The 22,812-nt window shown below is 43.2% G+C and overlaps 1 protein-coding gene across 1 annotated transcript in view; it reads left to right on the forward strand.

The window, feature by feature from the left end:
- Window positions 1–22,812, forward strand: part of LOC117512981 (contactin-3-like) — a 136,614-nt gene that overhangs the window by 30,711 nt on the left and 83,091 nt on the right. The window contains exons 4-10 of the mRNA XM_034173239.1: window positions 3,189–3,284; window positions 13,662–13,865; window positions 14,580–14,682; window positions 14,983–15,167; window positions 19,710–19,846; window positions 21,608–21,737; window positions 22,169–22,319. Coding sequence (XP_034029130.1) covers window positions 3,189–3,284; window positions 13,662–13,865; window positions 14,580–14,682; window positions 14,983–15,167; window positions 19,710–19,846; window positions 21,608–21,737; window positions 22,169–22,319 — 1,006 coding nt within the window. The remainder of the gene's footprint in view (window positions 1–3,188; window positions 3,285–13,661; window positions 13,866–14,579; window positions 14,683–14,982; window positions 15,168–19,709; window positions 19,847–21,607; window positions 21,738–22,168; window positions 22,320–22,812) is intronic.

Below are 22,812 nucleotides of genomic sequence, written 5' to 3' on the forward strand. Positions count from 1 at the left end.
GTTAAGATGTGCTGCAGCTCAGCCAACACGCCTCCTGCTGGCGCCTGTGCACCTCGCTCTTCCATTGGCTGTTCAAGCGATGGTTGACGCCCCTCGGGATCCATGACGCTGGCCGAGAAATCCTGTTGTGAAAGTGTCGTGACACGGACCCACAACAGGGGGCGTTAATGAACGGACAATGGATAAGCCAAAAGTAACAATTTAATGTTGTGAATTGCACAATGATGTACAGACAATAACAATATGGTGACTGTCAATCATACACCAGGTGACGTGTGGGCAGGCTCGAAGATAGAAGACGCCTGGCGAGAGAAGAGCTGGATCCCACACAGCTTCCACCGCCAACGGAGCTGAAGAACACCGGAGCCGCCAAGCCCTGCGCCACAGGTGGCCGCTGTCTTCAGCAGTCAGACCCGGTACTGCTGGCAGAGAACAGAGACAGTCCTGATGAGTGTGAGGTCGCACACTCAGTAATCCCACAGTCTGTACACAATTAGGAGGGAAAACCTCCACCTCCAATCACACACTCGTGCAGCTCCTGAGATAACCACTTATCTGGGTGGGGTGGGAGGCGAAGCCGTCGCAGTCCACACCAAACGCCAACTCCGCAGACAGGGTATCCGTCCCAGGAAAGCAGCTGCAAAAAGAGATCAGATTAATACTTGAATTGAGGTTTAGCAGAGAATTACCTGAATGGTAGCTGATTTCTCGGCGGGGAGGTGGAGTTGCAGTCCGGCCTTTATGGTGGTGGTGATGAGTAGTGGATGAGTGACAGCTGGTACGGATGATGAGTGACAGCTGTCACTCCTGGTCGCTCCGACGCCCTCTCGTGCTTGAAGCCCGCACTTCAAGCAGGGCGCCATCTTGTGGTGGTGGGACAGCAGTACCTCCTCTTCAGCGGCCCACACAACACTCAGCGTTTTCGCTGGAAATAAAAACATAAGCTGGTCAAAGGGGAAACCAAGTCACACAGCGGTGTTAGACATGACAACATTAAACTATGGTTCATTTAAGTGTCATTTGGTGCAGAGTAAAGCTGTTCGCTGAACAAGGCGCTTTCATTTTGAAAAAAAAAATGCTTTGTGATAATTTCTCAATTGTTTTCTTCTTCCTTAAAACTGTATGTCCTTTCAAATTTCACAAAATTAACTAAATTTAGTTTCTACTGAAATCAAAACATTATAATGTCGGTTTATTTTTGTAACATGTTGCAAAATCTCATTTTAATGATGAGAACATATCTATGTGGGGGATTCCATGGCGATTCCTGTCTTTTCCTTCTCATGCCATTGTGCAGATGAATTGCGTGTGCAAGTGTGTGAGGTTCTGAGATGACCTTTGACCAGACGCACCCCAGACAGCAAATGCATCCGGGCCGGATATAGTCCAACATCTGGTACCAATCCTGAAAACAGATCCGGTCCAGACAGTTTTTGCACCCTGGCCCAGATCCGGCATGGCTCCGCTTTACAGTTCTGGAACAGATCCGGACCAGATCTAAACTGGATCCGCAAAACACCAACCATTTACAGACCATATCTGGCACGGATCTGGGACAGATGTGGTCCGCATCACAGCACCGTGGCAGGAACATGGGGCATAATGATAAGCAATTTTATCTGCACTCGGCAGAAACTATCCATTAGCGGTTATAAACTCTGTACTCTGTAATCGTGATCGTCAATGAGGCTTTTTTAAATGCTTATTGCAAAGCGGTTTGTTTCTTTACGACAATTAAGTTTTATAAGTCCAGGGACACTGATCTGTGTGTTATAGATACAAATCAGTTTCCTCGGATTCACGGAACTTACCCCTGTAAAACTTGTTCCTGCCACGGTGCTGTGATGTGGTCCACATCTGCCCCAGATCCGTGCCAGATATGGTGTGTACACGGTTGGTCTTTTGCGGATCCAGTTCAGATCTGGTCTGGATCTGTTCCAGAACTGTAAAGCGGAGCCGTGCCGGATCTGGTCCAGGGTGCAAAAACTGTCTGGACCGGATCTGTTTTCAGGATTGGTACCAGATGTTGGACTACATCCGGCCCGGATCTATTTGCTGTCTGGGACTTGCTTGATGCATCTTCCTGGGGCGTGCACGCTAACATCCCATAAGATGTCTTACAAATCACTTCAGAAATGTTATCTGATCTGTTTATTTCTCACTAACGTTTACAAAATATATGAGAAACATTTTATACAGAAAAAAGGTGTTTTGGAGCCTTTTCGGCCATCTTGCCTTTCTGCCATTGATACCTTTCTTTACTCTGACTGGCTGCCGCCATGTCCTTCCCAGTATCCTCTTGCAGCTCAGGGGAAGATCTTACTAAAGATCTATGGGGTCTCTAGCAAATGTATGTCATGGTGTCTGATTGCTTGAATTTCTACCCATCAGGGGTTGAAATTCTAAATTGTTTCCAAACAGGGAGAAATATAATGATTATATCAGCAATATCATATCAAGTGTGAACACAGCTGTGCCACCTCAGCCTTATTTTGAGCCACAAAAAACCCTGTTAATGTGTCCAATATCTGAGTTTTTTAATAAAAAAATAAAAATAAAAAACAGACTGGCTGTAAAAGTGATGATTAGTAAAAACAGTTATCCTTATATGCAGTTTGTCCATTTACTTTTAGCACAGATAACTGGAGGGAATGTTTTTAAAAATGTCTGTAATTCCTAAATGGTTGATGCGAAACTTTTGTTAAACTGTTTAAAGGTCGCTAACAATCACATCTTGATTGTTTCATTTCACCTCCATTGTACAGAGAAAATAAAAATGACAAAAAGCGCATCACTGCCCAAATACGTATGGACCTGACTGCAAATATTTAAGATGTCAGAGAGGAAAGCATCCAACACAGCCATCATAACTGAGATAATGAACATTTTAACAAGAAAGATGATGGAGATTTTCTGAGTTGTGTTAAAGTGTTGTTGCATCACGTTGCGTTCACGGTTTATATCCTCTGTTGCGTTATGAGTCAGGTTTCTGTTGGAATCAGTTCCATCATCAAATCTTTCTACTGCGTGTGTCTGCAGACAGAAACGCTCTCCCTCTCACCGGTGTTGCAGAATTGGTGTTCTCTTCAACGTTTCCTTGTGTTTTGCTGAAAGCGTTTCCTCGGCGCTGCTGTGTGAGACTGTGCATTGATTTTTTTTTTCTTAACTTTTATTTTTTTTTCCCTCAGATTTGGATCATTTCAAAGTCCACACCAGAAGCGCTGTGTCAGTCCGCGAGGGACAAGGAGTCGTGTTACTTTGTGGAACGCCCACATCCTCAGGAGGTACATGCCGCTCTCTGCCATCCGGCATCAACACGCCACTTCTTTATTTTTGGATTTCTTTTCTTTTTAAATCTTGTGTTTTAATATGTGGAAATTTCTGACCTGAAAGTGCTTTACACATAAAATGCTTCTTTTTCTTTTTCTTCTTCTCTTTCTTTTCTTGGCATCAGTTACTACACACTATTTAGCCGTTACCAGTGGCGGTCCTAGAGTGATTTACTCCCCGGGCGAAACCCCCTGCGTGCCCCCCCCCACACACACACACACTAACGTGGCCACCACCTCCGCCCCACCACCCATGAAAACACTAACTTCGTCCAGAACACCCACAATCCCACAAATTAACTCACAACAGCTATTTTCAAGAACAAATTTCCGGTTTTAATGACTACTGCAATAACAAACACAAAGAAATTGGCACAGTCTAATGTGTCATCATCCATGGACTTATCTGCAATGATCATCTCAAAAGTTTGCAGGAGGCATCATAATTGCTTGCCACAGTACTCACTATCCGTGATGTGAAATTCCATCGAGTAGGAGCATTTCTCGGCAACCTTGAGCAGCCTGCAGACTCAAGAAAAGAATCAAGGAATCAAGGAATCAAGGAAATTTTATTGTCATATGCACAGAACAGAAGAACCTTCCTGCACAATGAAATGTGGCTACTGCATTTAACCCATCCTATTTGCCAGTAGGAGCAGAGGTCGCCATTAGGCGCCCGGGGACCAGCTCCAGATGTACATCCCTGCCTTGGTCAACAGCAGGGCTGAGCAAACCAACACCGACCCATAACAAACAACACACATAACACACAACACATAGGCCGGCCCGGTACATAAAACATATATATAAAGCAAAACACGAGGGAAAAGGAGAAGAAAAAAAAAACCCTCATAGCCGCTGCATTACACAGCGGCAATGAGGGAAAAAAAATCCCATCAGCACAAAAAAAACAATAATCACAGAGACAAACAAGGACACAGGACGACAACCGAGATTTGAAAGGACCAGTTTATCAGAACACTCTGGAAGGCAGCCAGTTTCGGCGCCGTCGACAGCCTTGTTCGACAGTCTGGGGGGGTAAGGGACAGCCCTGCGCAGGCTGAGAAAGTCCTGGACAGTCACAGTTCACGTCAGAGCTGGAGAAGCTGAGGGGAGGGGGGAAGACCAGGGAGCGAGGCATAAGAGTGTTGTTCTTCTGAGGAAGTATCTTATCACAGCGACCTTGAAGTGCAGCTGTATTTGGGGAAGCCAAATGAATAGCCAGATTAACAGATGCCTGAAAGATTCCACAGTTCTGAGAACAGAGTGGCTCTCAATGCACTGAATGTAGAATGTGGTCTTCACAGATGGTCAAAGCGGGTTTCCAGGGCTGCGATCTTCCCAGAGATGACATCCAATGCGCGGTTAACCCCCGCCGACTGCGCAGCCACTGCCTTCCCAATCGAATCAATCATATAGGGCAGCTTGGAACGACCAATCAAAGCTGCTTCCACTTTCTTGATTTTTCGGTAAACCAGCAAGTGCCCCGCTCCACACATCAGAAAGCCGGTCACCACCAAGCCGAATATGTACACATCTTCAACGTCCTCCACAGAAAGCATGTAAAGGCACATGACCTGCCATCTCCTCCACAAGTCCATCACGTAACCCATCACATGCGTCCCAGCAGGACAGGTCGGGTCCTCCGCTCCCGAAGATCTTGTAGAAAAAATAGTGTCAATTGCGTTCAGAGACCACTTTAACAGATCCATTTTTGTCGTTTCCAGAAGAGCAACGCTGCAGCCTCACAGACAACACGCCACAAAAGCAGGAAAGATAAGGAGGGAGGGAGAAGAGAAAAGTGCGTCCATCTCGGTCGAGTGCAAGCTGGCAAAAAAAAAAAAAGACATCCTCTTTGTGGATTTTGAGAAAAATGTGGCAAACCCAGAGAGTGATGCAAAAAATATTCTGCACTCAGATAAGCATTTAGTCCCCTAAATGCACAAACATTGCACTGGGGGCTGTTGCTTTAACTTTGGCCTGCAAACCATTGGGAGCTGAAGCCATGACAGCAGCCACGGCTTCTTCGTAAGGAAGACTATCAAATGGCTTCACCAAAATCCGGTCAACAACATTCAAATTGTCTGCCATTATGTGCAGCTTGCTACCTAGCTAGCTCGCTAGCTGGGACTGGCGCGAGGCTAGTGTGAAGTGTGTCCGCCTGTGAGTGCTTTGTGACGGTGGAGGAGCTCAGCAGCACCCGCTGCTCGGTAGGGACAGAAACTGCGATAGAAGTCAGAAAGAATGATAGAAGTCAGTCTCCAAACACAAGCAGCTACAAAAAAACATCAGAAATAGAAGCTCGATTTGTCGCTAGTCGTTTTTAACAAAGAAAATGCAGCTAAGAGGATTAGGAAAGTCTCTGGTTCAACTCAGAACAGAATGAAAATTTAAAAATGCTCCCACGGATGTTTACCCCAAAAGATCGCTTATTCGCTCATTTCGCTGTCAATCAAAAAGGGATTCAGCCTCAGACAGATCATCCAATCATCATGCAGAAGCTGAGCGTCCGGGCCAGCCAAGGCCAGCCCACTGCCCCATAGACCCCCAGACACGCTGAGCGTCCGATGGGCGGAACAAAGCCCAGCATTTATCCAATGACTCATCTCGTTTCGCTGCAGTCTTTGCTTTGCTATTGAACTCTGTGGACGCTCAGCGTCCACACTCTGTGAATCAATCAACTTCAACTTTTTTCTTATATAGCGCCAAATCACAACAAACAGTTGCCCCAAGGCGCTCCATATTGTAAGGCAAGGCCATACAATAATTATGAAAAACCCCAACGGTCAAAACGACCCCCTATGAGCAAGCACCCGGCCACAGCGGGAAGGAAAAACTCCCTTTTAACAGGAAGAAACCTCCAGCAGAACCAGGCTCAGGGAGGGGCAGTCTTCTGCTGAGACTGGTTGGGGCTGAGGGAAAAAAAACAGGAAAAAGACATGCTGTGAAGGGGGGCAGAGATCGATCACTAATGATTAAATGCAGAGTGATGCATACGGAGCAAAAAGAGAAAGAAACAGTGCATCATGGGAACCCCCCCACAATCTACGTCTAAAGCAGCATAACCAAGGGATGGTCCAGGGTCACCCGATCCAGCCCTAACTATAAGCCTTAGCGAAAAGGAAAGTTTTAAGCCTAATCTTAAAAGTAGAGAGGGTATCTGTCTCCCTGATCTGAATTGGGAGCTGGTTCCACAGGAGAGGAGCCTGAAAGCTGAAGGCTCTGCCTCCCATTCTACTCTTACAAACCCTAGGAACTACAAGTAAGCCCGCAGTCTGAGAGCGAAGCGCTCTAATGGGGTAATATGGTACTACGAGGTCCCTAAGATAAGATGGGACCTGATTATTCAAAACCTTATAAGTAAGAAGAAGAATTTTAAATTCTATTCTAGAATTAACAGGAAGCCAATGAAGAGAGGCCAACACGGGTGAGATATGCTCTCTCCTTCTAGTCCCCGTCAGTACTCTAGCTGCAGCATTCTGAACCAACTGAAGGCTTTTTAGGGAACTTGTAGGACAACCTGATAATAATGAATTACAATAGTCCAGCCTAGAGGAAATAAATGCATGAATTAGTTTTTCAGCATCACTCTGAGACAAGACCTTTCTGATTTTAGAGATATTGCGTAAATGCAAAAAGGCAGTCCTACATATTTGTTTAATATGCGCTTTGAATGACATATCCTGATCAAAAATGACTCCAAGATTTCTCACAGTATTACTAGAGATCAGGGTAATGCCATCCAGAGTAACGATCTAGACACCATGCTTCTAAGATTTGTGGGGCCAAGTACAATAACTTCAGTTTTATCTGAGTTTAAAAGCAGGAAATTAGAGGTCATCCATGTCTTTATGTCTGTAAGACAATCCTGCAGTTTAGCTAATTGGTGTGTATCCTCTGGCTTCATGGATAGATAAAGCTGGGTATCATCTGCGTAACAATGAAAATTTAAGCAATACCGTCTAATAATACTGCCTAAGGGAAGCATGTATAAAGTGAATAAAATTGGTCCTAGCACAGAACCTTGTGGAACTCCATAATTAACTTTAGTCTGTGAAGAAGATTCCCCATTTACATGAACAAACTGTAATCTATTAGACAAATATGATTCAAACCACCGCAGCGCAGTGCCTTTAATACCTATGACATGCTCTAATCTCTGTAATAAAATTTTATGGTCAACAGTATCAAAAGCAGCACTGAGGTCCAACAGAACAAGCACAGAGATAAGTCCACTGTCCGAAGCCATAAGAAGATCATTTGTAACCTTCACTAATGCTGTTTCTGTACTATGATGAATTCTAAAACCTGACTGAAACTCTTCAAATAGACCATTCCTCTGCAGGTGATCAGTTAGCTGTTTTACAACTACCCTCTCAAGAATCTTTGAGAGAAAAGGAAGGTTGGAGATTGGCCTATAATTAGCTAAGATAGCTGGGTCAAGTGATGGCTTTTTAAGTAATGGTTTAATTACTGCCACCTTAAAGGCCTGTGGTACATAACCAACTAACAAAGATAGATTGATCATATTTAAGATTGAAGCATTAAATAATGGTAGGACCTTGAGCAGCCTGGCAGGAATGGGGTCTAATAAACATGTTGATGGTTTGGATGAAGTAACTAATGAAAATAACTCAGACAGAACAATCGGAGAGAAAGAGTCTAACCAAATACCGGCATCACTGAAAGCAGCCAAAGATAACGATACATCTTTGGGATGGTTATGAGTAATTTTTTCTCTAATAGTCAAAATTTTATTAGCAAAGAAAGTCATGAAGTCATTACTAGTTAAAGTTAATGGAATACTCAGCTCAATAGAGCTCTGACTCTTTGTCAGCCTGGCTACAGTGCTGAAAAGAAACCTGAGGTTATTCTTATTTTCTTCAATTAGTGATGAGTAGAAAGATGTCCTAGCTTTACGGAGGGCTTTTTTTATAGAGCAACAAACTCTTTTTCCAGGCTAAGTGAAGATCTTCTAAATTAGTGAGACGCCATTTCCTCTCCAACTTACGGGTTATCTGCTTTAAGCTACGAGTTTGTGAGTTATACCACGGAGTCAGACACTTCTGATTTAAAGCTCTCTTTTTCAGAGGAGCTACAGCATCCAAAGTTGTCTTCAAAGAGGATGTAAAACTATTGACGAGATACTCTAACTCCCTTACAGAGTTTAGGTAGCTACTCTGCTCTGTGTTGGTATATGACATTAGAGAACATAAAGAAGGAATCATATCCTTAAACCTAGTTACAGCGCTTTCTGAAAGACTTCTAGTGTAATGAAACTTATTCCCCACTGCAGGGTAGTCCATCAGGGTAAATGTAAATGTTATTAAAAAATGATCAGACAGAAGGGAGTTTTCAGGGAATACTGTTAAGTCTTCTATTTCCATACCATAAGTCAGAACAAGATCTAAGATATGATTAAAGTGGTGGGTGGACTCATTTACTTTTTGAGCAAAGCCAATAGAGTCTAATAATAGATTAAATGCAGTGTTGAGGCTGTCATTCTCAGCATCTGTGTGGATGTTAAAATCGCCCACTATAATTATCTTATCTGAGCTAAGCACTAAGTCAGACAAAAGGTCTGAAAATTCACAGAGAAACTCACAGTAACGACCAGGTGGACGATAGATAATAACAAATAAAACTGGTTTTTGGGACTTCCAATTTGGATGGACAAGACTAAGAGACAAGCTTTCAAATGAATTAAAGCTCTGTCTAGGTTTTTGATTAATTAATAAGCTGGAATGGAAGATTGCTGCTAATCCTCCGCCACGGCCCGTGCTACGAGCATTCTGACAGTTAGTGTGACTCGGGGGTGTTGACTCATTTAAACTAACATATTCATCCTGCTGTAACCAGGTTTCTGTTAGGCAGAATAAATCAATACGTTGATCAATTATTATATCATTTACCAACAGGGACTTAGAAGAGAGAGACCTAATGTTTAATAGACCACATTTAACTGTTTTAGTCTGTGGTGCAGTTGAAGGTGCTATATTATTTTTTCTTTTTGAATTTTTATGCTTAAATAGATTTTTGCTGGTTATTGGTGGTCTGGGAGCAGGCACCGTCTCTACGGGGATGGGGTAATGAGGGGATGGCAGGGGGAGAGAAGCTGCAGAGAGGTGTATAAGACCACAGCTCTGCCTCCTGGTCCCAACGCTGGACAGTCACAGTTTGGAGGATCCAAGAAAATTGGCCAGATTTCTAGAAATGAGAGCTGCTCCATCTAAAGTGGGATGGATGCCGTCTCTCCTAACAAGACCAGGTTTTCCCCAGAAGCTTTGCCAATTATCAATGAAGCCCACCTCATTTTTTGGACACCACTCAGACAGCCAGCAATTCAAGGAGAACATGCGGCTAAACATGTCACTCCCGGTCCGATTGGGGAGGGGCCCAGAGAAAACAACAGAGTCCGACATTGTTTTTGCAAAGTTACACACCGATTTAATGTTAATTTTAGTGACCTCCGATTGGCGTAACCGAGTGTCATTACTGCCGACGTGAATTACAATCTTACCAAATTTACGCTTAGCCTTAGCCAGCAGTTTCAAATGTCCTTCGATGTCGCCTGCTCTGGCCCCCGGAAGACAATTGACAATGGTTGCTGGTGTCGCTAACTTCACATTTCTCAAAACAGAGTCGCCAATAACCAGAGTTTGATCCTCGGCGAGTGTATCGTCGAGTGGGGAAAAACGGTTAGAGATGTGAACGGGTTGACGGTGTACACGGGCTTCTGTTTAGGGCTACGCTTCCTCCTCACAGTCACCCAGTCAGCCTGCTTTCCCGACTGCCCGGGATCTGCCAGGGGGGAACTAACGACGGCTAAGCTACCTTGGTCCGCACCGACTACAGGGGCCTGGCTAGCTGTAGAATTTTCCACGGTGCGGAGCCGAGTCTCCAATTCGCCCAGCCTGGCCTCCAAAGCTACGAATAAGCTGCACTTATTACAAGTACCGTTACTGCTAAAGGAGGCCGAGGAATAACTAAACATTTCACACCCAGAGCAGAAAAGTACGGGAGAGACAGGAGAAGCCGCCATGCTAAATCGGCTAAGAGCTAGTAGCTACGCAACCTAGCGGATTCCTAAAAACACACAAAGTGAATAATGTGTAAATAATTTAGAGGTGATTCAGCAGAAGGAGTGCCCCAATCAAGGCACCAAACAGGCCATGAAGCAGCACAGGTAACGCACGACAACAGCGAACGCACGACAACGGTGCTAAAATAAAATAAAAATCGACTAAACACGCTGTGGAGCAGCACAGATAACGCACGACAACAGTGCTAAAAATAAATAAATAAATAAATAAAAAAAAATTAAAACGAAAGCGTTAGCAAGCTAGTTAGCTTGCCAACGCTGATGAAAGTTAGCTGATAAAAGTGCTCCGTCGCGATGTTTCGACCGTTAGAGGTCTTCCTTAGGCGTTGGAGCACAGTAAAAAAGTAAAAAAAAAAAAAAAAAGTAAAAAGGTAAAAAAGTAAAAAAAAGTAAAAAAGTCTTGAAAAAGACTGTTAATTCAAGTCCAAAGCAGCAGGTAGCAGTCTCTGTGTAAACAGTCCCAACAGAGAGCCAAAATTCTGATGCAATCTCACTCCGAAGACCAAGACACAGCCACTGAGCACTCTGTGTCTGTGGGAATGAAGCTGCGGGAATGAGTGAGAGAGGAAAGCCACCATGGGATGGGGGGGGGAGGTGTGGGCGCCGCTCTGCTGTAACGTAACCACGAACCAGTAACCCGTCAGGACAACCCCCCACCCCGGTTTTTTTACCGTTTTTTTTTTTTTTCGCACGGTCGTGCCCCCGCGATGCCGCCTGGGCGGCTGCCCGGTCGGCCCGCCTCCAGGACCGCCCCTGGCCGTTACTGTAGTACTGTACATACTGGAAGTAAAGGAGCAAGTTGTTGGGGTACAGTTCAGACGTCCGGTGTTTATGCCACAAAAATTTTTGATGGCTCCTGATGTAGATTTTCGTGCAGTTTGTCGGCCTATCGGACACTGTTACTGTTATCACATATGTCCGCTATCTTCTTAGAAATTTGTCAGGAAGTTTTTTTTTTGGTTTCCATTCTCCAGCTTCTTTGTAGGATAGCATAGTGACGACTCTTTGCACACTTTGATGGTAGTAGCTCACGCTGGTACCTTTCCTATATAGGCCCCAAGGCCCATTGGTGCTGGTGCTTATGTCTGGATTCCGTAGCATCAAGCAGGTGAGAGTCTAACCCCCAATGGACGGGACGCCAGTCCAACGCAGGTTACTTCCCAGCCAGACAATATAAAGTAAACGTCTTGTCCAAGGACAGCATGAGCAGGATTTGAACCCGGGTCAACATATTAGCGGGCCAGCTCCTTGTCCATTCACCTACCTGCTCTACCTGGTACCAGCCCACTGAGTATTCAGATACTCTACGGATTGTGCATACTACTTCTACTTTTCGTCTCCTATATAGTATGCTAGCATGCGTATTCGAATGTAGCCTTTCTTCTTCTTCTTCTGCTTCTTGTTTTTCTTCTTCAACTTTATTGCTCTTCCAGTTATTAGTATTATTATTGAGGTGATTTTGACGACTTTAATTTATCACCTAATTTCAACCATTTGATCTCGTGTTTGTCCATGAGTGCGCATAGAGTTTTCTGTGCAGTGATACTAGTTTTAGGTTGGTACTGATGTAGGCAGTAATGTGATACACTGCAGTTCAAAGTTGATTATGAGTTATTGTGTCGGCATAGACTTTTTGCAATTTGGTGTTTGACTGACAGCTAAGTCTCAAGTAATACTACACAAATTGTGGATATTTGCCCATTTGTTCTGTTTCTGGCGGCACGGTGGCTTAGTGGTTAGCACTGTTGCCTCACAGCGAGAAGGTTGTGGGTTCAATTCCCGTGGCCTTTCTGTATGGAGTTTGCATGTTCTCCCGTGTTTGCGTGGGTTTCCTCCGGGTGCTCCGGTTTCCTCCCACATCCAAAGACATGGGTTAGATGGATTGGAATTTTTAAATTGTCCTTAGGTGTGGGTGTGTCTGTGTTTGTTTGTCTGTTTGTGGCCCTGTGACAGACTAGCATCCTGTCCTGGTTGTACCCCGCCTCACGCCCTATGACTGCTGGGATAGGCTCCAGCCCCCCGCGACCCTTGGCTGGACTAAGCGGTAGAAGATGGATGGATGGATGTTCTGTTTCTCAGTTTGCTGCAAGTTATTGGAGTTCAGGATGTGGAGTTTTTGGCTGTTTATAGTGGGCATTGACACAGAGTGTTTGATTAGTAAAGTAAGTTCTTTCATATTCTCCATTTTTCACTTTGGCCCACCACAGCAGATCTAATATGGTTTGGCATGTTGATTTGTCTTTCCTGACGCAACTCCACAAAAAATGGAGAACAGACATGAGTGTTCCTGAACCAGGAACCTGCTGCTCTGGAAACAAGTGAACTGACCACTTGGCCACCACTCTGCCATGGAGTGTTTGATCAGTGACTACCCATAAGAAAACCTCAAACAAACAATCATATGCAATCACACATTAGCGTGTAGCATTATCATATGCAGCTGATGCCAGTTGTTTCCTTAACTGGTGTCAGAAACCATGGTTATCAACATTCATTATTCATTGGTATGAACCATGAAACCTGTCTTGAAATGACTAAGCTAGCTAAGGCTAACAAGCTAGGTGCTGTCTATGCTAAGAAAACTGCTTCACTAGCAGGTTGCATGTAGCTGAGCTGTTGTCCCTGGTAATCATGACCTTTCTGCTTCTCTCATGACCCTCCTGTGAGAATTATGATAAGTTAACCTGACACCGTACGGCAACAGACAGCTAGCTAGTGCCTTGCTCCCTGAACAGCACACATTCAAACCTAGCTGTCACTCGAACTGACCACACCCCTTATTATGTATAACTTTATGGTTTGATAAAATTTAAAGTCATAATTTCTGAAAAATTTTACTCCATATATAGTTGTCATGAATGGGGAAACTAGCTATAGATAGAGTCCAAAACTGTATTTCGGGCTTGTCTGTTTATTTCTGCCGGAAACAGTTTGACATTTTAACATGGGGGTCTATTGCGATTGACTCTCTTTTGGAGGCGGGATCGGGTGCCTGTTGAAGGAACTGCAGGTTTTGGTACTTCCACTTGAGCATTATTTTTTTAACACTGGAGGCTGCCACTTGCTGGCCTGCAGACCCAGTCTCTATACATTGGACCTTTGTGGTGCTGACAAAGTGTCCCAATTGGATGCACTGATGATGCTGAACTGGTTTGAAAATATTACAACATAATTCAAGAATTGGTGATACACCTTTCATAAAACGGTGATCTCACCTACTTGTCTTCCAGACCTTACGTATGCGTGGATCTTCAACGAGTATCCATATTTTGTTCAGCAAGACAATCGGCGCTTCGTGTCTCAGCAGACGGGAAACCTCTACATCGCCAAAGTGGAACCGTCGGATGTGGGCAACTACACCTGCGTCGTGATGAACGGCATCACAAAAGGAAGAGTTCAGAGCTCACCGACGTCTCTGGTCCTCAGGACTGATGGTAAGGTCCGACTAATGGCTGCTGTGTGTCACGTGTGCTCTTCTAGCTATGCATTTCTTTTAGCTTGGCTTTAATCAGCAAACTAGCATAAGTGCCTTTTTGTCCTGTTGTGAGTCACAGAGTGCTAACGCCAATAAGTAAATAGACGGGCTGAATGCTGAATGGAGGCCAGCAAACAAAGAGGCTGAATCTCTGCTGACTTGGCTTTCTTATAATTCTCTTTAAAAGCTTTCATCGTGCTATGACACGAATTCTCAGGCCACTTCTCACCAGCCTATTATTCCGTTCCCTGTTACGCTTTCACAGAAAGAGCGAATAAAGATTGCTTTTTGGAATGAATTAAACATAAGCCGTACGGCCTTGACCATCTCTGCTGAAAGCTGGAGGTTGGTGATCTGCGCGCTGAAGCTTTGAAATAAAACATAAACAGCCAAACTATCAGGGAGGGGGATAAAAATCACACAGGCTCTGCCTCTTCCACCAACAAGAGTCTTAAATTATTTCTTGCTGGTGTTTGGCTGCACTCTGCTGACTGCACACTTAAGTGATGTACAACTTTGAGGTCGGCCATGTGCGAATGTTTGCTCGCGCACCTTTGCTTTCTCCTCTGTTAGTTTTACAGTGCTATTGTTTGTCTCGTAATGTATGCCATATTGCTTGTAAGTCATGAATAATGGAAACCTGAGCACGTTCTGGTGTGCACGCTCTTCATAGGAGTGATGGGTGAATACGAGCCAAAAATAGAAGTTAATTTCCCAGACAATGTCGCCGCCGCGAAAGGATCAACAGTGACGCTGGAGTGTTTCGCCCTTGGGAAGTAAGCTGGATTCCATGTTTTCAGTCATTCATTCCAGGCAGAGAATGTCTGGATTTTTATACCATAAGTTACTGTCACAGTTATATTTCTTTGAGGGTAATTTCTTTGAGAGCATTTTTTTTTTTTTTTGGCTGGAGGCATTGCAGATTGGATTAATACTAACTCATTGTTATCGAGAAAAAAAAATAGAAAGCATTTAATCAAGCATTTCTAAAAGCTGCGTGATTGCAGTCTCACCTCGATTCTTAAAGGAATTTAAATCTCAAATCTCCTCTGCGGTTTATTATCCTTCTCTTTTAGCCCGGTGCCAGAGATCACCTGGAAGAGGGCTAACGGCGTTCCCTTCCCCAGCAAAGTCAAAATGAAGTATTCCAACGCTGTGCTGGAGATTCCGAGTTTCCAGCAGGACGACACCGGAGGCTACGAGTGTGTGGCTGAAAATAAAATGGGCAAGAACACGGCAACCGGTCGAGTTGCTTTCTACGGTACTGAGACGTCTGTGTGGCTCAGAAAAATTGTACATCACTTTTTATATTCCCCACTTCCTTCTATTTCCTTTATTGTGGTTTAGGAAACAGTTGGATGTTCAAATATTAATATGAAACTGTAAAATGAAATTCCCAGTTAACCCTCTGAATCCTGCAGGCCCCTGGCAGCTTTTAAAGAAACATTTTCTATGAAAAAAGACGCTCTAATTACGCCTCATATCATAGCAGAAATTGTAAAACCAGGAATCATCTTCAGCTTTTCACATTTCAGACAGCCCCTGAACTACCCATGTGCACCAAATGTGACTTCCTGGACTTTTCTATCAGATTGGTATTTGTGTTTGTGTTTGGACTGAAACTAATGATTATTTTCATAGTCATTTAATTCATCAAACATCTCCTCAATTAGTTGGTTGTTTAGTCCATAAAATGCCAGAAAATGATGAAAATGTCACTCAGAGTTTCCCAAAGCCCAAAATGACGTACTCAAATGTCTTGTTTTGTGAATGGCTCAAATATATTCTGCTTATTATCACAGAGGAGCAAAGAAAATGGCAAACAAACCAGCAAAGAGGCTGAAATCAGATAATTTGGACTCAAAACAATTACTCGATTATCAGAATACTTGCCAATTAACATTCGAGTAATCGTTGATGCTTGTTGACAGAGTTGCTCATCCTAGGGTCCTGGTGCCGCCTGTCTTGCTGTATGGTTGGGACACGAACCAGTGACCTGGATGTCTTTGGTACTAGGTGTCTTTAAAGGATCCTTGGGTACCGCTGGAATGACTTTGTATCAAACGAGGGGTTACTAAGAGAGATGGAGATGGTTTGGACATGTGCACAGGAGGGACCCAGGGTATATAGGGAGAAGGATGCTGAGGATGGAATCACCAGGCAGGAGGAGAAGAGGGAGTCCAAAGAGGAGGTTTATGGATGTGCTGAGTGAGGACATGCAGGTGGTTGGTGTGACAAAGGAAGATACAGAGGACAGGGTGAGATGGAAAGGATTGATGTGCTGTGACGCCCCCTAATCGGAGCAGATGATTTACTAAAGTTTTACATCTGTAAAAACATGCCCAAACACCATAGAGTCTTTCAGGGTCCCATCATCTCCTGCACTCTTGAAGTGGTTCTGGTTCGACTTGCCGGTTGTAATGAATGAAAATGGCATCAACGCTCGTCATTTACGAGTCAAAGAAATGCAAACTAGCATGAAATGCGATCACCAAAGGCATTCAAACATAAGTTAATGTATATATACATTTTTTTTCCAAATCTCAGGACAAATCACACCTAGGTTACATGCCATCGGTTGTCCCGTTCCAGATAATCCTTAATTTCTTGATAACTGGGAGGAAACAATAGATCTCCATGCGACACCATGTCAGCGTTACAACCAAAACCACTCTATATGTGCAAAGGATCATGGGACCCTGAAGTCATCTATTGCTATCACAAATACGCCTTCATGCTGAGTTAGTCACAGCGTGCAGCGAGGATTGCACTTATCAAATACACAAAATAGCATGTATGGTCAACTTAGCACGTTTGCCTTCATGAATATGCAATTTGGAGTTTGTCCACCCGAGAGCACAAAATTGTGGGAGGAAACGGTGAACGTCAAAAAGAAATTTAGTGGGTGCTGATAGCACCTGTATTTTGCAACTTTGAAATCTTGGCTTTAACTGATTGCGCTTGACAGCCTGCTGTTCTCGATTGCCGTTCCAGCACAGAAGCTGCACAGAAGGAAAAATATGTAACACAATGGTAAAATATTGTTTGAGCATAACACTAGGAAACAGAATGTGACCTTTTGACCTCTTAAAATAGGTCAAGGTTAGGTATCTTTGAACTTGTCCAATGTCTGTGTCCCAAGAATGTTCCCTGTGAATTTGAAGACTCTGGCAGTAATAGGACTGGACTCAGGGGCGTAGGTTTGCATATGGACCATAGGGACAAGTCACAACCAATATTTTGGGATGGCAAAATAGTCCCTACCAATATTTAGAATTTTTTTTATATAACAAAATCATTCACTATTTTTTTGCGAACTCGATACTATAATTTTAGTCGTCACGTTTTGTGTTTTCGACGTGCCAGAGTGACAGGGTTACCCATGTTGCAATTTCATTAGCTCACGTTCTTCTCACATGGACGTAAACAAAGCGCATCTCGTGGCAGGCAGTGCTTAATTTGTAAAGTGGGAGGTCCCGGAGCGCAGAGGATGGGTGGCTCCGGTGCAGTGTTGCCAGATGTACGATAATTATCGTATTTGTACGATAGTTTTGCCCTCTGTACGATGTACGATCAATAAATGTACGATCAATAAATGTACGATCAATAATGGGAAAAAATCCAATATGTACGATAATTTCAGTTGGTTGCCCAAACACGCATCTCTCTCTGACACGCAAGAATCATTTTGCAGGTGTTGCACTCAGGCGGCATCAAATGCTGGCTTTGGGCGACCGGGACAGAGTCATTTGAAAGCCCGCCCCCTCTCCATACAAAGTAATGAGTTCCCATCCAATCTTTACCGTGACAGGAAGATTCCCCAACCAACATCTTTTTTTTTTCGAAACTTTATTTCAACAAATGCAATAACAAACTAACAAAACACAAGAGCAAAGAGATATACAAGAAGAATAAAAAAAAGTTAAAGTTCCTTATGGAGGTGTCAACATTTTTTTCTGTGTTCAACAAAATCTGCACAAGTGTCCATGGCATCGGATGACGACAGCGACCTCGAGGTTGAATTCGACTCTTTCTAGTCTGGTAATTAACACGTTTGTGTCCCTTCACAGAAAAAAAAAAATCTTTCTAGTCTGGTAGTGCATTTGCTTGTGCATTTGCGTTCTTTTTGTGCCATAGTTTCCCCATTACTATAATTACTGTTTAAAAATGTGACATAAAATTCTTTGTAAATTAAAAAAAAAACGCTAAAATAGCTACGTTGTATGCGTTTTGTTTGTGTACGATAATTTCTCCCAAAATACGATAATTTTGAGGTTTTGGTACGATAGTTTCATATTTCATATCTGGCAACACTGCTCCGGTACAGAAAAACAAGAAGGGCGGGGGGGGGGGCTTGCGAACAATGCTGTGCGCCACACTTAAAATAAACTGCACACCCACACAAACACGCACACACACCTTCACAAATGACACTAACACCCTGCCTTTTCCTCAAAAATTACTACATTTATGTTTGCTGTCTGTCTCTGTACTTTTCTGTCACTTTTGCGCTCTTTTTCATACTTTTCCCTCGTTTCAAAAGTCACCGAACGCACTTTACCGTAATATATGCAACATATAGCACACTGTTGGAACGCACGGGTTCTTGGCTTGCTGTCAGTGTTGAAATTTTTCAGCGTGAGGGCTTACATGAGAACTTACGGTAATGAGAATCAGCGGCGCACTAGTGTGAAACTTCCATGTTTTTCCTCTGCGTTATGACATCACAGGCTTACGTTTACCGTAATACACCATATATATCATTGTAAAGCCCTTTTTTTTGTTGGCAAATTAGGTTGCCAGATACCTACAACTGCATTATTGATGAAGAGAATAGATTATACATCTTGGTTGCAAAAACTTTTTTTTTTGTTAGCTCCACAAGTATTTTTTTTGTTGTTGTCTTGTTCTCTCAGGTGTAGGCATATAGAATAGATTTGTGATTTTGGGTGCAATTTTGTTATTTAAGCTATTTGTTTGTCTGCCTACACACTTAATAATGTAAATAAAGTGTTAAATTATTCAGCATTATGTCGTCATATGTTATGTATTATGCTGTACTTGTGCGTCTAATGGTATGAGTGGGTTAGGGGGTGGTGGTGGTGGTGGGCAGGGGGGCGGGGGGGTGGTATTGTCCCTACCAAAGCTGAGACCAAACCTACGCCCTTGACTGGACTTATGCTGAGCACAGACAGACGGACGGACGGACGGAAGGACGGACGGACGGATGGATGGATGGATGCAAAGCCTTTGCAATATCTGATGGCCATATTTTGACCTCGGGTGAAAATCATTCATTGTAAATGTCGGGCATATATAACATTATTTCATGCTTGTTTCTTACAGGTAGACCAAAAACAGTCACACGTTCCTGTGCTCAGCTTTACTTCCTGGTTTTTGCACTACACCAGAGACAAAAAATCTTCATAGAATAAGTGACATTTCACAATGGTACTCATGAGATCAAATCATACAGATAGGTCTGCCACTGAATGCCGAGATATGATAATACTGAATTATTGCACAATCCTCGGCGCGCTTCAGCCATCACAGGAAATTCAGTCTCAACTTGCCTTCGGCTGCTGACACATTTCAGTGATGACACTGAGTGATACCCTACATTACTCTTATTTGTCTTTTTTAGACACAAACCCACGCTTCCATCTCTTCATGATATGATCTGAAGAGTCAATGTAGACGCACGCTGATGCCTGTGTTTTGGATGCTCTCTGTTTAAGGATGCAGTTTTGCTGCTTGGGAATCTGTTTCAGACGTCTCAGTGGGTTCTGTTTATATTCTGCAGCCAAGCCTCAGTGGATCCAGACTATGAAGGACACAGCCTTGGCCATAGAGGAGAGGCTGTACTGGGAATGTCGAGCAAATGGCAAACCCAAACCCTCCTACACGTGGCTGAAGAACGGCCAACAGCTAGTCTCAGAGGTAAATTACTGCCAGTTTTCCATCAGATCCTGAATATTTTCATCTCCAGCCCTGAGGATCCTCTCATCCTTTCATTTTACAGAAAAGATTTGTGTGGTTTTGAGCGCATTGCTGAGTTTGTCACGTGTAATTGAGAGTGTGTTTGGCGGAGAGTGTAAAAGCCTTGTTGAGGTGAGGGGACGTGGATGTCTCTTTATTTTCTCAGCCGGTGGATTACACAGTCTTACACAGACTGGATCAGTGTTGTCCCCCAGGTGACTGCTCCATTTCATCTGAAAGGAATCAGTGGTTGTTTTTCATTATTCATGCTGCATAGTTAAATGCCTCCAGATTTAGGAACAATGGGCTTAATCTACTGTGAAGAATACCATAGGTAGTAACACAGCCAACTGCAGGCCACCAGGTAAGTACGGACGTGTCTTATGTATTTTGGAATCCGTATCTTAAAGCTTGAGTGACTTTATCGCTCTGTGAAGCTGAATAGCTTGTTATAAAATTCAAAGCTGGATGAGCTGCACTTAAATCAGACCGTGAAAATAACCTCTCCTGCTTAAGGTTCTATGAAAAAGTCTTGAAATGCCATGCTTTTATGTCAGGAGCAGTTTTGCAATTTTGAGAGTAATATTATAAGTGAGAATGTTTTCCACAGTTAAAGGTGCAAAATTGTCAAGTGTGAGATCGTGTGTGATGTCTTAAGAATGTGTTTTATTTTATCTCCACAAGTCAAATTAGTTATACTAGCAGAAATACTCATTAGTAACTGTTTGAGATGGAAATACTCGCCAGTGGTGCTGTCATTTTTTTTTTTTTGGAAAACAGCGGTTACTGTCATCATCTTTGAACGCGAAGCCCACTTATCCTAAGACTTTTGGAGTGTGGCCACTTTGAGTGAGACCCCTGTAATAATACAGTGGTTACGTCTTTACAGAGATCATGGAAGACGTGTGCGCGCCGCTATTTACATCAAGTGGAATTATCATGTGATGTAATTTTGCATGCGGTGTTTGCACTTTTAGCAGCTATCGTAGCTTTATGATGTTATTTACTTGCCATTGCTGAGTAAATAAAGGGGTCATAATTTTTAATGCCCACATCAGAGCAAGACACTGAAGCCGCAAAAATATGATTTAATAAACACCCGAACCAAGGTTAGCCTGTTCACTGAGCTTGTCAGTAAGATGTTAACAGTGTTAACACTTTCAACAGCCATTGGTAACTTGAGGATGATAAATCATTAATCCACCATTGCTGAGTAAATAAGTGGCTCATAATTTTTAATGTCCACACCACAGAAAAACCATGAGGATAACTACTGCTCAGCCTTCAAAAATATGATTTACTAAACACCCGAACCAAGGTTAGCCTGTTCGCTGAGCTTGTCGGTGTCTTCATCCTGAGATAGAGAGTTTTTGACGTGTTTGAGTATACACCAAGACTTTTTGTGAAGTTGCACCGAGCCTGCGCTGGGTGGTCCCAATGTACCTTCATGTCTAAAAGCTGGATATTTAAAATTGAATTAACTTGCCTAACGTATATCTCAAACTATGGCACAAGTTGATTCATATTCTGAAAATCAAGCAACTGTTAAGGGCTGCTAAATGGTATAGTTTTCTTCCAACCAGTAGGAGGCAGAAAAGGTTGATGTCAGAATTTTCTGTTTGAAATTAGAATATTGTATGGCCATAAATTGGTTTATATGTTTTAAACATAAATTGTACAAATGGTGCCCACTACCTGCCATTTCAATCATTTTCTTCACAGGACAGGATCCACGTGGAGGACGGCGTCCTGTCGGTGTCCATCCTGACCCTCTCTGACGCCGGCATGTACCAGTGTGTGGCTGAGAACAAACACGGTGTCATATATTTTGCTGCTGAACTAATGGTTTTAGGTAGGATGGCATTTATCTCTCCTTTAAATCCTCAAATCATTGTTGCCAAAGAATCTTAAAGGTCATCTCCCCATCATTCTTAAAGGTTGTCTGGATTAGCCGATAATGGGGTCAGTGAGAATGGTTGTGTGAGGTCAAATACATTAAAAAAATCCCCAAAGTAAACCTCCCTGGTTTACTTTGATGTGATGCGTTGGAGAGACTGACGCATCCTTTAACAATGAGTCCTTGATGGTTCATGTGAACACTAGATAGAAGATTTTATCTTACAACAGTAAAAACTAGATTTTGAGTCCTTTTACAAATGTCTGTGCCCGTCTCCATTACTTTATAAAGTGGTGATTTTGACAGATCAAACCTGAGCATGCATCAAGTGCCATGTGAGGTTTTCTTAGCCTTTTGCTAAAATCCATTTATTGCCCCCCCATCAGCCTCTCCTCCAGACTTCACAGGAAACGTTCTCAGAGCTCTGCTCAAAGCCAAGGCAGGCACCACGGTGACTTTAGAGTGTAAACCCCAGGCCTATCCCATCGCCAGCATTTTATGGAAGAAAGGAAACCTGCCGATCCACACCAATGACAGGTAACCACTGAGCTGGATGACGGTCTGTGCCGTCCAACCTGTTTTCTGTTGAAGTTGTTGCACTCGATCTTTCTGTAGGCAGTTTTGACTTTAATGCAGATAGAAATTCAGTGCATTTTTCCACATTAACACCAGGGTGTCAGTTACTCTACCGATGAGGGCTGAAACAATTAACCAATACAAATCAAAAATTAATTTTAAAGGAATATGGCTACACCAATTTTCTACAAACAGTAGGGAGGGAGAGTAATTGTCATTTTGAGTCTACACTGAGATGCAGATTATAAATAATGATTTTTAAGTCACGGAACATGCGTTCGTGCACAAACACGACCGCAGACGCTGGTCATTTCATTGAGGTTTCAGGAGCCTATAAAAGCAAATGATAAAAATTTAAATGTATTGCATTTTTGCCATGCCACGCCGCACTGAAACTCTTCGTAAACACGCCATTGGCAGGCTGGATGCTGGTTTGACAGCGCGGCACATAGCC

The sequence above is a fragment of the Thalassophryne amazonica genome, chromosome 6 (assembly GCF_902500255.1).
Source record: "Thalassophryne amazonica chromosome 6, fThaAma1.1, whole genome shotgun sequence".
NCBI classification, from domain to species: domain Eukaryota; kingdom Metazoa; phylum Chordata; class Actinopteri; order Batrachoidiformes; family Batrachoididae; genus Thalassophryne; species Thalassophryne amazonica.